Source organism: Pipistrellus kuhlii, unplaced genomic scaffold (genome assembly GCF_014108245.1).
Source record: "Pipistrellus kuhlii isolate mPipKuh1 unplaced genomic scaffold, mPipKuh1.p scaffold_m20_p_1, whole genome shotgun sequence".
NCBI classification, from domain to species: domain Eukaryota; kingdom Metazoa; phylum Chordata; class Mammalia; order Chiroptera; family Vespertilionidae; genus Pipistrellus; species Pipistrellus kuhlii.
The window spans coordinates 47230085-47245792 of NW_023425404.1; the positions used below are offsets into that span (position 1 = coordinate 47230085).

General features: G+C 39.6%; 1 protein-coding gene, 1 long non-coding RNA gene and 1 other non-coding gene across 9 annotated transcripts in view; 1 reads left to right on the forward strand and 2 right to left on the reverse strand.

The window, feature by feature from the left end:
* Positions 1-925: 925 nt before the first annotated feature.
* LOC118710173 lies at positions 926-1031 on the reverse strand. The gene has a single exon (XR_004985323.1). It is a non-coding gene; the product is annotated as a U6 spliceosomal RNA (small nuclear RNA).
* A 1534-nt stretch (positions 1032-2565) lies between these two features.
* LOC123651580 lies at positions 2566-4808 on the reverse strand. The gene is made up of 2 exons (XR_006740389.1): positions 4641-4808; positions 2566-2781 (listed from the first exon to the last, which is right to left on the reverse strand). It is a non-coding gene; the product is annotated as an uncharacterized LOC123651580 (long non-coding RNA).
* A 111-nt stretch (positions 4809-4919) lies between these two features.
* Positions 4920-15708, forward strand: part of MYEF2 (myelin expression factor 2) — a 42789-nt gene continuing 32000 nt past the window's right edge. For 3 of the 7 annotated variants that reach the window (XM_036442960.2, XM_036442968.2, XM_036442988.2), the window contains exons 1-5: positions 4924-5236; positions 10791-10999; positions 12221-12273; positions 13498-13505; positions 13618-13711. In XM_036442960.2, coding sequence (XP_036298853.1) covers positions 5070-5236; positions 10791-10999; positions 12221-12273; positions 13498-13505; positions 13618-13711 — 531 coding nt within the window. In that variant the 5' untranslated portion in view covers positions 4924-5069. Of the gene's footprint in view, positions 5237-10790; positions 11000-12220; positions 12274-13497; positions 13506-13617; positions 13712-15708 lie in introns of all 7 variants that reach the window. The other 4 variants (XM_036442977.2, XM_036443009.2, XM_036443017.2 and 1 more) reach the window with 3 other exon arrangements.

Genomic DNA, 15708 nt, shown 5'->3' on the forward strand with positions numbered 1-15708 from the left:
ACTCGAATAAATATACGGAAATTAAAGAAATCTTTAGTCTTCAAAAAAAGTCCCAATATTTCTTACAAAAAATCAAAAGTAAATATTATTGGATAATAATCCCAGCATTGTAAAGTTGAAAAAAGTACAGTTATCTAGGAAATTCAAGCAAAACCCTTGGTATTTTCTGAATTATTTGAATAATTGAAGTGAAAGTAGAATTTCAGCCTGGATTATTCAGATAATTGCCCTAATTCTAAACTTCACTTTACTGGTAGAGAGCTTTCTGCAAAATGTATTTTCATAATGCTAAATGCTAAAAAATAGATTCCTAAGTTAAGAAGAGCAATGAAAGTGGAGGGAGAGAAATAGTAAGTAGTTGATTGTCAGAATAAGACAATACTTTTCTTTCTAGTGACAATAACTGCTATCCATTTCTTTTTAAATCATAGAATGAACTTCTATGATGCAAAATACATATGGATTTCAAATACAACCTGTAGTATTTTTAAAAAATATATTTTTATTGATTTCAGAGAGGAAGGGAGAGGGAGCGAAAGATAAAAACATCAATGATGAGAGAGGATCATTGATTGGCTGCCTCCTACATGCCCTATTGGGGATTGAGCCTGAAACCCAGGCATGTGCCCTTGACCGAAATCAAAACCTGGACCCTTCAATTCCCAGGCTGATGCTCTATTCACTGAACCAAACCGACTAGGGCACCTGTAGTATTATTTTAAGTTATAAATTCCATTTTAATTCTCTAAAGTTTGGAAACTCAATAGTTCCAAATGCAGCCATTTAATTTTATAAAGTCAAGCAAATTGACTTCAAAATCATACTACACTTTCTGTTTGACTTTCATAAGTTTGGTCTTTTTGCCTTTGAATTCTTTAAAAAATTATTATTTTTAATTACAGATGGCATATATTATTATGTTTTGTCAAATATGGAATGCTTCACAAATTTGTGTGTCATTCTTGCTCAGAGGCCAGGATGATCTTTTCTTATTATTCCAGTTTTAGTACATGTGCTGTCAAAGTGAGCATGGCATGTGTTATTATATTAATGTCCAGTGTACAAGACTGTGATTAGATATTTATATAGCTTAGGAAGTGACCTCTCTGATAAGTCTAGGACCTGTCTGACACCATACATATCTCTATATATAAAGTCAGTGACAAGAATGCTGTAATGACCAGAATGACCTTGGCCAGCCTGCCAACATCCCACAGCTCTTCCCCCTTCCCAGTTCCACCCCTGATAACTCTCCCCACCCCAATAGGGGGCCAGGCTGGGTGGCCAACTTCCTGCAGCCCCTCCCCAGCTAGCCCACCTTTGATGGGCCCCACCACCCCTATCAGCCCGTGGCCCCTCCCCTCAGTCAGCTCTGCCCACAATCGGCCCCCTACTCTGATCAGAGGCATGGTCAGCTGGCCAACTATCCCTGTTCTCCCAGCAAATCCTTTGGCCTGCAATGGGCCCCCTCCCCCACCTCATTTCAGGGTGGGCCAGTACAATTCCTCCCCACAGCCAGTCCCATCTCTGATCAGCCCTTCCCAATCCATCTGCCTGTAGCCCCTCCCCCAGCCAGCTCCCCACACCAATTGGGGCAAGGGCTGGCTGGCCAACTTCCCACCGCCCCTCCCCACAGCCAGCCCCACTCCTAATAGCCCCCCCCCAATGGGGGTGGGGCCCACCAGCCAATCACCTTCAGCCCCTCCCATCAGCCAGCCCACCTCCTGCCATCTCCTACTCCCAACAGGCCTGGCCCTGTTCCACCCCGATTGGGGCTAGACCAGCCGGACCCCATCCATGCAATAATTCCTGCACTGGGCCTCTAGTACTCTAGTAGTTATTATTATACTAGAGGCCTGATGCATGAAGTTTTGCCCACAAGATGCCTAGATCTATAGCAGTCACCTTGGGTTAGAGGGTGATCTTCAGAAGGGAGACCTCATACTAGGGTGGTCTAAGATTAAGAAAGAAAGAATCTGAGACCATGATGATGGTGGAGCTACTTTATCTGCTCAGAGACACCTCCCTCTGCATTTATTTTTCTCAAGAGAGTAATAATTTATATCTTGTTTCAGACACTATTATTTAATTTCCAGTCTCTGTTACTAGCAGCTGAACACAAATCCTAAATGATGCATGTTAAACATTAATTGAAACTATTTTGAGATTTTAGGGTTAAATTCCCAGATATATATAATGGTCGGTCTCTCTCTCTCTCTCTCTCTCTCTCTCTCTCTCTCTCTCTCTCTCTCTCTTCCTCCCTTCTTCCCTCCCTCTCTCCCTCTCTCTTTCTCCCTGTTACACACTTACACACACACACACACACACACACACACACACACACTCTACATGCACACATTGCAATTTGTAAGAAAAAAGCTAAGTGGTTATGTGAAGTTGTATTAATACATTTTATGCAACTGCAAAGGGTCACATTTGTAAGAGGAACTGTAAGAAGACAAAAACTAAAACATTACTAACTTATTTCACAGCATGTATAATTAGACTTTAAAAAGTAGAGGGAGCAAGAAGAAAGAAAATACAGAAACAGAATGTAGCAATAGAATGTTAATAACTATTTATTTAATTTTTTTGTAGATTTAGCTAAGTACAATATTGATAGCAAAAGAGGGAGAAAAGATCAATCTATAGAGCAGTCAGATAGAGTGAAAAGGATTAATCATTTTCTCTTCAGAAGCTGTCCCCAATTCTCTTCATCTTTTCAGATCCGGCTCTTCTATGCAGCTCCCAGGGATCCCCAGGTAGGAATTAACCTCTGCTCTGTGTGCATTTATAGAAACAGGACTAAGGTACAGTGAGTAAGGCATTTGTTTTAGGCATAAAATTTAAAAGGGGGTCAAAAGCTCAAAATCATGATACATATTTTAATGGAATATTTAATTATAACACTGTAGCATGCAGGATGGTCTTCTGTTTTTGTAAATAATTTTTTTTAAAAATAAACCTTTAATTTTAGAAGTATTAGAAAGGTTCCCCCCCACAACCTCTTCTAGCCTGCAATACATTTTTAATTATACTTTGCTTTTTATCTTTATAATAGAAGTCAAATAGCACTTTTTATAAACATCCTTTCTCAACAGGCCCACACTTCTTTTTATATTCCTCATACTACTCTGTTTCAAGCATAAAGGTCTCTTAAAAATATTAAATTAGATCTATCGAATGATTTTGCAAAAATATACTCAGGACTGCAGGATTAAGTTTTCATCATTAAATTCAACTATAGCAAAATAATAACTAGAGTAATTAATGTTTTTAAATGCTTACAATTCAGTTATTGGAAATATCACCTGACTTCTCTATGACTAAAACCCTACCCAGCCTGGAGAAATAGGGAATTGTACACTACTTTACATTCATATGGCGCTTTGTGCTTTCTTTTAATACTCAACCGTACAAGGTTAAGTATTATCATTCCTATTTATTGTGGAAAAATTTAAAAGTGAAGTGTCCTGCCCAAGGAGTTTCAGGGAGAAAGTGGCAGAGCTCACATCCTAACCCAGGTTTTCTGTGTCAAAATCCAATTCACATCCTGGCTGGTGTTGCTCAGTGGTTGAGCATGGTCCCTTGCACTGAAAGGTTGCCAGTTGGATTCCCAGTCAGGGTACATGCCCAGGTTTTGGGTTCATCCCTGTTTAGCATACATTATTTCTCTCTCTCTCTCTCTCTCCTGCTTCCTTCCCCTCTCCCATTCCCTTCTTCAAACAGTCATAAGATTGACTGAAGAGAAACAATTTAACAGAGCAACTCTAACAGAATGGATTGTGTTTAAGAATCTCAATAACACCTTAAGCAGCAAAATTTTAGCAAGTGTACTTGATGATTAAAATTGTTCTCATTTTTGTGTGTTTGATGACATAGATGAACTCTTCTAGCATATCAAATGTTATGATTAAGCGCAGAAACATGTATCCTGAAATGTCAAAGAACAGGGGGAAATTATGTAACACTGGAGTATGTTTCTAACTACAACTTTACTACTAACGAGTGCAATATTTGGCAAACTATGTAAATCATACATGTTTGCTTCTTCATGAAAAGAAACGTTTAAGAAATTCTTTGAACTGTTCAGCTGAAAAAAGTTATTTCAGTGTGAAATTAAAGTACTTAATAGTTAGGAGTTAATCTTAATGGATTATTTTTATACTTAGGGGAAAAAAAAAATCCATGACTGTATTTTAAAACTCCATAGGGTAATTCAATTTGGTTAAGAGTCTATAACTGTTTCAAATATAACTTTCATCAGCATATAATAAAGACATAACCAAAAAACAAAATATCTATCATTAGCCAATCTAGTAGATTTCCTATAAAAATTACTGGCTCTCCTCATTGATTATTTCCTAGAGACATGAAAAACTTGTCTTCTTTTGAGTTCCAAGGAAAGCCTTTGTCAAGAACAACCAGAACTCACCAGAAATTCAAAAGCCATTCATTTTCTTGAATTGCAACCAGTCATCAATTACTACGTATGGAGCCACAGGGTGCCTTAGGCATTCAAGTGCCAAGTGATTTATTTGCATTATTCAAAGGATGTCTAAGGGAAGCCTGAAGGTTTGCAGACGCCTTTTAAGGATGCAAAGCGGTGTGTGTGCTTCTCTCCTTTAAACTGCTCCTACCTGAAATGAATAGTCTGCATGGAGCAGAGCCCCGGAGGTTTCTAACACCCTGAGCCTCCCAGGGAGCAAAGACCCCCACCATGGGGTGCCCAGCGAGCGAGCGACAGGCTGGTGAGGGGGGCAGAGCCTGACCCCACAGGGGAGGGGGAGGGCCCTGGTCAGCCCCGCCCTCCCTCCCGCCATGAGCAGGGCGGCCTCCGCATCCCCGCCCTTCCCCCCACCGGCCGCTGCAACCCTGCCCTTCCCCCACCGCACTCCCACCCCCCACCCCCGCTCAGCCTCCCCACCGCCGGGGCCCGGCTGGTTCTCGCGAGATCCGGGCCACTGGGCGCTCGGGGCCTTTTCAAATCGCGATCCGTTACCGCGCCCCCGGCCGCCGCCATTGTCGCGCTCGGAGCCTCGCAGCGGCGGTGGAGCAGCGGCGGCGGGATGGCGGACGCGGACAAGGCCGAGGGGCCGGGCGCCGCCGGCCACGACAGCCCGCAGCAGCAGCCGCCCGCGGAGCCGCCCGCGGAGCCGCGGCGAGAGCCGCCGCCGGAGACGGAGAAGCAGCCTCAGCTCGGCAGCGGCGGCAGCGGCGCCAACGGCGTGAAAATGTATTGTCTTTTCCTCCGGGGGCGGGACGGGACGGGGGCGCAGGTCGAGGCCGGGGCCGTTTTCCGGGGCCGGGGCCGGGCTGGGTCTCCGGGGAGCGGCCCGGAGGAGCAGGTGCAGCCGGGCCGCTCCCAGGCCTCGCCGGCCGTCGGCCTCCCGCCCTCCTCGCCGGCCCGGCCCGGCGCGGGGTGCGGGGTGCGGGGCCCGGCCCGCCGGCAGCCGGAGGTCCCGGCTGCCCCCTGTGCCCTCCTCTGGCCGGGGGCCCGGGAGTGGAGCCCTGCGGCCGCCGCGGGTCCCGGGAAGTGTCCGGCTCCGAGAGGCCGGCGGCGGGTGCCCATCACTAGGCAGTAACTAGGGATGACATCATCGACATTTCCTCCCGGGGATCGCCCGGCCTGCGGCCTCGTGCTGCCGAGCTTTGTGCATTCAGCGGTCCCGCTGTGTTTTCAAAGGAAAGGCTCATTTCTGCACGGATAGCTAGGTACCCAGAGGAAGTTGAATCATGCGCTGTTAGACCGGATCCATTGTGTTCCCCTCGAATTGGAAGAGGTGCTTTACAAAGGGGGAGAAACATGTGCCTTTGCTCGCCCTTCCCGCTCCTCAAAAGTGTGTCCACCCCTGCAGGCTTTTTTTTTTTTTTTTTTTTTTTTTTAACAGTGTGTGATGGCAGGCTCATCCTTTGGTAAAATGGTACAGCGATATTTCCTTAATTGGGAGAAATCCACTACTTTGAAGGTCGCACCTGTCACCAGAGCCTATAAAGAAGGGAGCTGATGGGAACACATCATCATTTGTGGTGACTCTTAAGGAAGTGTGATTACCACCCCCCTTTGTTCTTGTTTCCAGAGGGTCTGTGAAGTCAGGCATTGGTTTGTGTATGCCCAACTCCTTAAACGTGAAGTTGAAAGTATGTGTTATTTTTCCCTTTTCTCAGTGATTCTTCGGAGTAGAAGGCAGTGAGCCTATGCTCACACTACAATAGGCCAGGGGCATGCTCTTCCTTCCGTTTTGTATAAGAATGTTGGAACCAGTGTAGTTAATCAGGATCAGTCTGTTTGAGGGTGGGTTGCACATAAGGTTGGTTCGGGCACTCTTGCTCTCAGTTTGGCTTGAGTAGGATAAGGCAGTACCTCTAGCCAGAAGAGGTGAAGGTATAAGCGAAGGACTGTGGTGCACCTCAGTAACTGAGGAACCAAAAGTGACTGAAGCTCCTCCTTGCATGCTTACCAATATGTGGGGCTTTCAGGGATTTGGCATCATAAGTATGAATGAAAACCAGTGACATGATACACTTAAAATGCTTTTCTATTGATAAAAATATCTAAACATGGGTCTTGCCACCCTTTTCTCTTGAACAAAAAGGGTAGCCTTGGATTACAGAGAGTAGTCCTACTTTACTTGGATATGAAAAGTTTTATATATCATGGAACAAGATTCCAATGTGTGTGGAGCCCTTCATTGTATATGTTTCCACAACAGGGACAGCTGGTATCACTTCCATCAGATCCAACAGTCTCTAATCCCTTTTAAAGTCTCACTGTGGTTTAGTTAGACAGGAGGGGATAGAGGTGGAAAAAGAATCTCTTTAACTTCTAATTGGAAAAAGAAAATGCAAGGTGAAGGAATGTTACTATCTAGTAAGCCCAAGTGCAGATCCTTTTCATATTGCTTATTATTCATTCCTCTGCTATCTTTTCCAAGAAGTTGAGTGAAGAGGTCAGTTTACTTTCTGGGGTTTCTTGAACTGTCTACTCTATTCCATAGAAATATATAATGGTCCAGCATGGGTGACCTACTCACACTGAAAAACTAGCAATCTGACAACCATTTTTTGGGCCCTACGAACCAACAGGAGTAGTAACACTCAATGTATAAACTTCAATTGATTTCCATATATTTTTAATGGTAAGAATTAATAGAGATGATAAAAATTACCAAATATTATCTTAAAATATATATTGCTTAGAATTAAACACAGTGCCTCTTGTTATCAAGATTGAAATGACTTTTGCTGAGGTTAATCCATAGTCACAGGATGGAGACCACTCTGTCTTACTCATCTTTTATCCCCAAGGTATTATGATTAAAAAGACCCAATAAATACTTATTTAAGAAATGAAGAAGTGAACTTTTATGATCATGAAACTTATATACAGAGGACTTAGTTGGCATGTTCACAACTTTTGTCACGAAATTAAAGATGTTTTCCTAGGTGTAGTCGTCTTTTTGTGTGTGTGTGTGTGTGTGTGTGTGTGTGGGCGCACCAAATAGTATCCTACCTCTCTTAAGTGAATATCAGGAGGAAAAATAGTATTGTTGTATCTCCTCATTATTCAAGGTTTATTAAGTATGTGGAAATTGAGAATTATATTAGGGTACTAGTGTAAAATATTAAGTGTTGGGGAAGGGTGAAATAGTTGAAGTAGAATAGTATTTTTTAAAATCATATTATGAGTAAAGAAAGGAACTGGGCTTAATTTTGGATCTCATGCTATAGCTTTATGTTTTAAAAATATTAAAACATATTTTCTTGTTTGATGTTCATTATTGATTTCTTAAAAAATTATGCTATCATTTGGGTAGGAATAATTCAATCGTAAGAGTAGATAACATTTTTGTAACTTAAAATAGTCATAGTCTGTACAACAGTATGGTGATGACCAGAGAGAGAAGGGTTGGGAGGAGGTAGAAGAGTTAGGTAAAGGGGGGATAAATAGTGTTGGTAGAGACCCACGGACTGAGAACCACTGCTGTAGACCATTGGAAAACACAGATATTTACAGTACGATTCATAACAGTAGCAAAATTACAGTTATGAAGTAGCAATGAAAATAATTTTATGGCTGGGGGTCACCACAACATGAGGAACAGTATTAAAGGGTAGTGGCATTTGAAAGGGTGAGGACCACTGGTCTAAAGGAATAGTTTGGGAATTATTATATGAATTTCTGGATATAGTGCCAGTATTTTGATATTATATAGCATTGTTTTCCTAAGAGATTTTACATATATTTTTACTATGTCTTCCATAATGTATTTAGGACATAGAGTTCAGAAAAGGAGTAATTGTAGCTTCATTTCTTCATCAGATCATACCTTTGGCTCAAAACTAATCTGCCTTCCATAGGCAGTCTTAATTGTGCATAGAGAGGAACAGTTGCCATTTTTGGTAGTTTGCTAGAGTTGGACAGGTGAGATGTTCCTTTCCAAACTGCCATTTCTGATGAGGGAAGATGTTTGATAGTGAAGGTGTCCCTTTCAAGGTCTGAAAAAGTGGCAAAGCAAATGTGGTCCTAATGTTTCTTAATTTTAGCAGTTTTTCTACTAAAATTAAGAGCTAACTACCATTTGACTGTTCACTCATTTAAGAATTAACATTTATTGAGCAGTCACCAATGCTAGATGCTGCTGATAACAACACAGATAGTTTTTGTTTTTGTAGAGTTTTATAAATCATATGTATGGCTATGTTTTTTCTTGCTCAGAAAAGTGTGTGAAAAGTTCTATATATCATGGAATAAGATTGTAGTGTGTGTGAAGCACTGCAATGTATGTTTCCACAATTGCTAGGCTTAGAAGATAATTTAGACCCTGGATTATGAAACCTGATTGGTTATCAGATTATCCAGAAAGTTTAAAAAAATGTAGATTCTTGGATGCCATTCCCAGAGATTTTTATTAATATACTAGAGGCCCAGGGCAAAAACTCATGCATGGTTGGGGTCCAGTCACCCAACCATACATAAATTCATGCACAGGTGGGTCCAGTCGCCCAGCCCCAATTGGGGAGGATCAGGGCTGGGCCAGCTGGGAGGAGGGGCTACAGACAATTGGCTGGTGGGTCCTGCCCAAGATTGGGGGGAGGGGGGTGGGCTGATTGGGGGCAGGGCTGCCTGTGGGGAGGGGGTATGGGTGGGAGAGGCTGATCAGGGATCAGCTGCCTGGGGAAGGGCTATGGGAGGTTGGTTGGCTGGCCCCACCCCCAATTGGGCCAGTTTGCTGCCTGCAATGGGTATCAGAGACCAGTCATTCAGGTGTTCCATTTGCTGGCTTTTTATAGATGTTTATGAAAAATAGCTTTAAAATCAAAGTTTTAGTTAATTTTAAATTCACTAGTGTAATTAGTGATTTAAAATAAAGCTGTTATTTCTGTAAAAAAATAAATTGCATTTCAAAAATATATATATTTAAATTTTTATCTATAGGATTTATTTTAAGTGTATACTTACATCCAAAAATGGTTAATGGATAGCATCACATATAAAACTGATTACAGTTTTATAAATTAAATAACTTTTCAGTTAGGGCCTCATTAAAAGGTAGTTTTGCCCTGGCTGGTTTGGCTCAGTGGATGGAGTGTCGGCATGTGGACTGAAAGGTCCCAGGTTCGATTTCAGTCAAGGGCATGTACCTTGGTTGCTGGCACATCCCCAGTGGGGAGTGTGCAAAAGGCAGCTGAATCGATGTTTCTCTCTCATCAATGTTTCTAACTCTCTATCCCTCTCCCTTCCTCTCTGTAAAAAAAAAAAAAAAAAAAAAAAAAAAATCAATAAAAAAATGTATATTTTTTTAATATATATTTTATTGATTTTTTTACAGAGAGGAAGGGAGAGGGATAGAAAGCTAGCCTCCTGCACACCCCCACCAGGGATGTGCCCGCAACCAATGTACATGCTCTTGACCGGAATCGAACCCGGGACCCTTCAGTCCACAGGCTGACGCTCTATCCACTGAACCAAACCGGTTTTGGCAATATATATATATATATATATATATATATATATATATATATTTTTTTTTTTTTTTTAAAGGTAGTTTTATAGAATTCTGGTTGGTGGTGTATTTAAGTACTGCTCCCTTCCTCTACTTCATCTTCTATTACAGATAATACTAATAAAAATGGCATGATTCTATAATGTGCCCAATTCTAGTTTATAGGTTAAAACACAGAAAATTTTGAGCATGAAAATATTAGGATAACATCAGTTTTCTATGTTGATTAATACAAAAATACAAAAAAAATTTGAGTTATGGGAGTATATACATGTATAGATATGTAGTTATACCTATGTTTTTTTTTAACTATATTTTTCATCAATGGAGGAGAAAAGGTCTGGGAAGAAACTGTTAACCTTTAAGAGATGAAAATTTTAAGGTATCATTTTGTAAAATAATTTTTTAGATTTCTGAATAAGGCCCAGAAAGTTAATTCTCCATTAAAGGTGACAGTTTTATATACTGTAGGAATAAAATCAGGCATTTCCCCCTCTTAAGTCCTAATGACATTTTATTATGCATTATGATGAGAAAAGCTGGGTGATTTTTTTTTGATTCTGCAGCTATATAATATAGGGGGGAAAAAGATTGTGAAATGAGAATTTTGGTAATATGCCCAAATCCTTGCTTTGAGAGATGGCATTGGGTAATTTCAAAGCCAGCAATCTGATTTTCCAGCTGCTTTGCTGAGATCTAACTTTTGGATAGTATTGTGAAGTGAAGTGATAAATATCTAATGTTTAATATAGACTTCCATTTTGTTTTGTTTTTAATTCATAGGGAGAATGATGAATCAGTGAAAGAAGAGAAATCTGAATTAAAGGAAAAGTCTACAGGAAATAAGAAGGCCCATAGATTTCATCCTTATTCAAAAGATAAGAATTCAGGCACTGGAGAGAAGAAGGGTCCAAATCGTAACAGAGTTTTCATTAGCAACATCCCATATGACATGAAATGGCAAGCTATTAAAGATCTCATGAGAGAGAAAGGTAAACATCTATGATAAACTCACTGTTGAATAAGCACATTGAAGGGGGAGGGAACTAAGCAAACTTTTTTTTTATACCTCTGAGCCACAGAGACTCAAATAATTGATTTTTGTTTATTTCTTGACACATGAATTAATCATTTCCTCTTCTTTCACTTGACACAGTTTCATTACAAGGTAGTATGGATAAATAAAGTTTTTTCCTTTTTGTTATTTTAGCAGGATAGTAGCTAGCCAGCATATGCATGCCACCAAGAACTTTGTTAAAGTGATTGCTTTGTTTAGTTGAAGTTTTTATAGATTTTTAAAGGACTATTGCATTAGTTAAGTAATACATTTAGCTGTTAAAGTATGAATAATAAGGTCTGATAATTTTTTCCCAAAAGCTGCTTTGTTATTATCTTGGTGGAGTCTGGAATCTGGCTGTGGAATTCATTTTGTTTGCATTGTCATGAATGCGATGATGCTGTCTCTGCAGTTCAATTTAAAAATTGTGTTATTGCTGTTACAGTTTTGTTTTCAGAATAACCTGAAAACCTACATTTTCTATACATGGTTGGTTTTGGGGGAAAATAATTTTAATAATTGATCTTGTAAAAGTTAGTTTTGTTATCTCTTGAAAAATCGAGTTTCAACAGTCCTGCAAACTATGTACTTGGCTTTGAGGCTGATCTCCTCTAATAAACTAAAAAAAAAATTGCATTGGTGTATCTGTTGTAAGGTGACAACTATTTGATTGGTTTTATTCATTGACTTTATTTAGAAAGTGTGTGGCTTGCTGTGAAGCATGACTTGTAAATTTAGTTTGATGGCAAACATGATTGAAGACATTCAGGTAGGAAGTCACCTTAAAACAGCTGTTGTGTGTAGGCGACTAAAGTTATTTGAAAAGTGCTAATGTTGATGTTTTAATACGATAGGCGAAGGGACCATTTGTATGTATATGTGCATTTGTTCACCAACTATATCATGCTGGCCAAAATATGATCTGTAGTATGAATTAGGTTAATACAGTTGTTAGCTTTTTTAGAGAATGTGGATGATGTACATTTCTGAAAATCAGTTAAATTTACAGAGCCATTGACAGGAGGTATGCTGGTCTGGTTTTGATTGTTGGTGAATAAGAGGTGCTTTCTGTAGAGCTGTGCACAGGGTGCAGTAAAGCAGACACGGTGTTTAAATGCTTTGTCTCTTGGTATCTTCCTTTTGTGTGTCTATGTAGTTGGTGAGGTTACATACGTGGAGCTCTTTAAGGATGCGGAAGGAAAATCCAGGGTAAGTGCGTGGGCAGTAACCTGCTCAAGGTTTACAAGTGCCTCGGCAGTTTACTTTCTGTATCATACTGTACCAGTTTTTTTGGAAACTTAAGTTTCATTTTGTTTTACTTTATTAAGCAAGATTTGAGGCTTTATTCTAGCAAGTCTGACACTTATACAAATCAAGCTAGCAGCCTGGAAGGGATGGGTTTTATAAATGCTCATAAAGGGCATTCACTTTTTTAATGCTCTAAGGTAATGCTTCTTCTTAGACAATAGATTTTAATATAGGATTTTTTTTTGTTGTGTTTTGTTGTCTTCAAGGATATTTCAAAAGTCACTGAATTGATAATATTTCCTTAAAGTCCTATGAGAGGCCTATAACTTAAAGGTGCTGATTCAGAATGTATATTTGGAATTTATATTGAAAAAAACCTAATTTGTAGCCTACAGGACTACATAAGAGGCAGTGCTCTGACCAATTGATATTTATGACATTGATGATTTAAATTGACATAGAAGGGTTTGGGTGATAGCCAATTTTGATTTTTAGCAGCAAGAAAAGAATATGCTGAAAAATGGAAAGTTCTTAACAGTATTTAATTTTATTAGCAAAAAACAATTGGATGCGCAAAACAAAAACTTGGTCATTATATCCATTGTCACTTTGAACAGTAATAATGACTAGGAATTATTTTTAAAAATGATACTACAAATTTGTTTCTTTAACATAGGTGATTTTTTTTTTTTTTTTTGCCTTCTTGGGACTGGATGCTGTTAAGTTGTATGCAGCCAGTTTGAGAACTTTGTTAAAAGTGAGATTAATATTTCCTAATTTGATTTTTTTATAAAATTGAAAAATATACATTTAAAACTATTTGTGTGCAAAATAGCTTTAAACTATTTCTAACTATGGTAAGGACAGGTATATTGGAGTTTTCAATTATTTGTTTGAATTACTTTTGATTGAATTAGTGCAATTACATTATATTAGTTTAAACATAAAGAAGAGTCATCTAAAATGTGTTCTAAGCTTATTATGCTAGATCCTACTATCTTAAATAGATATAAAATTATAGAAACATTGTGGTCACTGCCTTTTATGTTCTGGAGGTATAAAAGAAAAAAGTGACTATTAACTGATTGCTTTTAATGACTTACATGTTAGACTCTACCATTAACTTCGTCTACTGATGAAACCTTTTTCTCTTTTGCATATATTGACAAATCTTCCTGGATATAGGGTTGTGGGTAAGAATTTTTTTTTTTAAGTATCTTAAGTCAAATTTAAACTTCTGATTGTAAAAAAAAAAAAAATAACCTTAGTACATAAAAATTTCCTCCCAATTTTTTCTCAATTAAGTGTGGTTGAATTTAAAGATGAAGAATTTGTAAAGAAAGCACTAGAAACCATGAACAAATATGATCTTAGCGGAAGACCCCTGAATATTAAAGAGGTAAGAGTTCTTATAATTGGAATAATTTAAACATTTGAATATAAGGACATATTTCCTTTGGATTTTTGTCTGAGTACATATTTTTTGTTTTAGCATAGATGTTCATTAAAGCATTATTTATTGGTGATAATTTTGCTTATACATGATTTTCTATTTGACTTCAAGCAGTTATCCTATATATATGATTTGTTCCAAATTATTATAAGCAGAGGTACATTATTTAAATAAATTTCAGGACCCAAACTATGGCCAGTGTGGCTCGGTTGGGCATTGCCCTGTGCACCAGGAGGTAGCCAGTTTTATTCTCAGTCATGGGCACATGCTCCGGTTACGGGCTTCATTCCCCTGGTAGAGGGTATGTAAGAAGCAGTTGATTGATGTTGCACTTTCATATTGATGTTTCTCTCCTTTTTCTCTCTAAGAATCAATAAACTATTCTTTAAAATAATGTTAAAGATGTCACGATTTTATTGATGTATACATTTTCAATTTTTAAATTGTGTTGCTTAACTTGAAAAATATAGTTGATACTAGAGGCCTGGTGCATAAAATTTGTGCATGGAGGGGGTTCCTCAGCATGGCCTGCACCCTCTCCAATCTGGGACATCCCTCTTGCAATCTGGAATGACTGGCTCCTAACTACTTGCCTACCTGCCTGCCTCCCTGATCACCCCTAACCCTTCTGTCTGATTGCCTGATCTCCCCTAACCCCTCTGCCTGCTGGCCTGATTGCCCCTACCTTCCCCCGTGCCTGTCTGATCACCCCTAACTGCCTCTGCCTGCTTTCCTGATCACCCCTAACTACCCTCCCCTGCCAACCTGATCGCCCCTAATGGCCTCTGCCTCGGTTCCCACTGTTATGGCTTTGTCCAGAAGGAAGTCAGATATCTGGAAGATTGCTGGTCAACCTGGTCTAATTAGCATATTACCCTTTTACTAGTATAGATAGATTATATAGGATAGGATTGCTTAAATGGAAGAGGGGAAGAGTCTTTTTCAAGAGGAGAAAATGCTCTTGGCAGACAAAAACATAAACCTATATCTGGACTAATAGCCATATGCATTATATTGCCAAACCAGTCATTAAATGGAATCATTTTCTTACACCTTACACAAAATAGCTGTTTCCCTTAAAACCCTTCCTCAGCCCCTACCTTAGGCTCTGCCTTTGCAGTTCACCCAGATTAGGTTCTGATTGGTCAGTTTCTATGCCAGTCAGCGTCAAAAACCCCACCTCCTAGGTAGCCATTGGCTTCTCATAATTCACTCAGATTTGGTTCTCATTGGTTGGTTTGTATGCCAGTCAGCATCAAAAGCTCCACCTCCTAGGCAGCCATTGGCTTCTTGCAATTCACCCAGATTTGGTTCTGATTGGTTGATTTCTATGCCAGTCAGCATCTCCAGGCCTATCATGGGGCCTGATCATAGCAGCAGGGCTGTTCAGCAGCCACCTCAGGCTACCAGCAAGCAGCTGAACTGCTGACCTCTGGGGGAGAGAGAGAGAGTCTTGGCTGCTGACGAGGGAGAGAGAAACAGGGTCTTGCATCACTTTCCTGGCCTCACCAGCAGCTACTGCCACTGCTGATCAGCCATGCCTCTCTCTCTGAAATGAAAGGCCAGCAGTTCAGCCTGCTGACGTGCTGTGTGCACAGCCTAATGAACAGTCAAGCCTCTGGTCATTGTGGATGTGATAGATCCAGGGTTTGTATATATTAGGATTCTTATAGTTGGTAATCGAGTTTGCTTAATAATGCAAACACCTTATGGATTTGAATAAAATTGATATTAACTTTTAATAAAATTAATATGAAATTATATCAGATTAAAATTTTTTTGAAGTTATGTCTATTAGTGAAATTTATAACTGGAACGTGGAACTCCCTAAAATGTAGATGTTCCCTTTGTGTGGAATTGTTGGAATATAAATAAATTGATAAAAGAATGATCAGAACGTATATTAAAAAACTATTTATTGTTAAGTATAATTGACCTTAAAA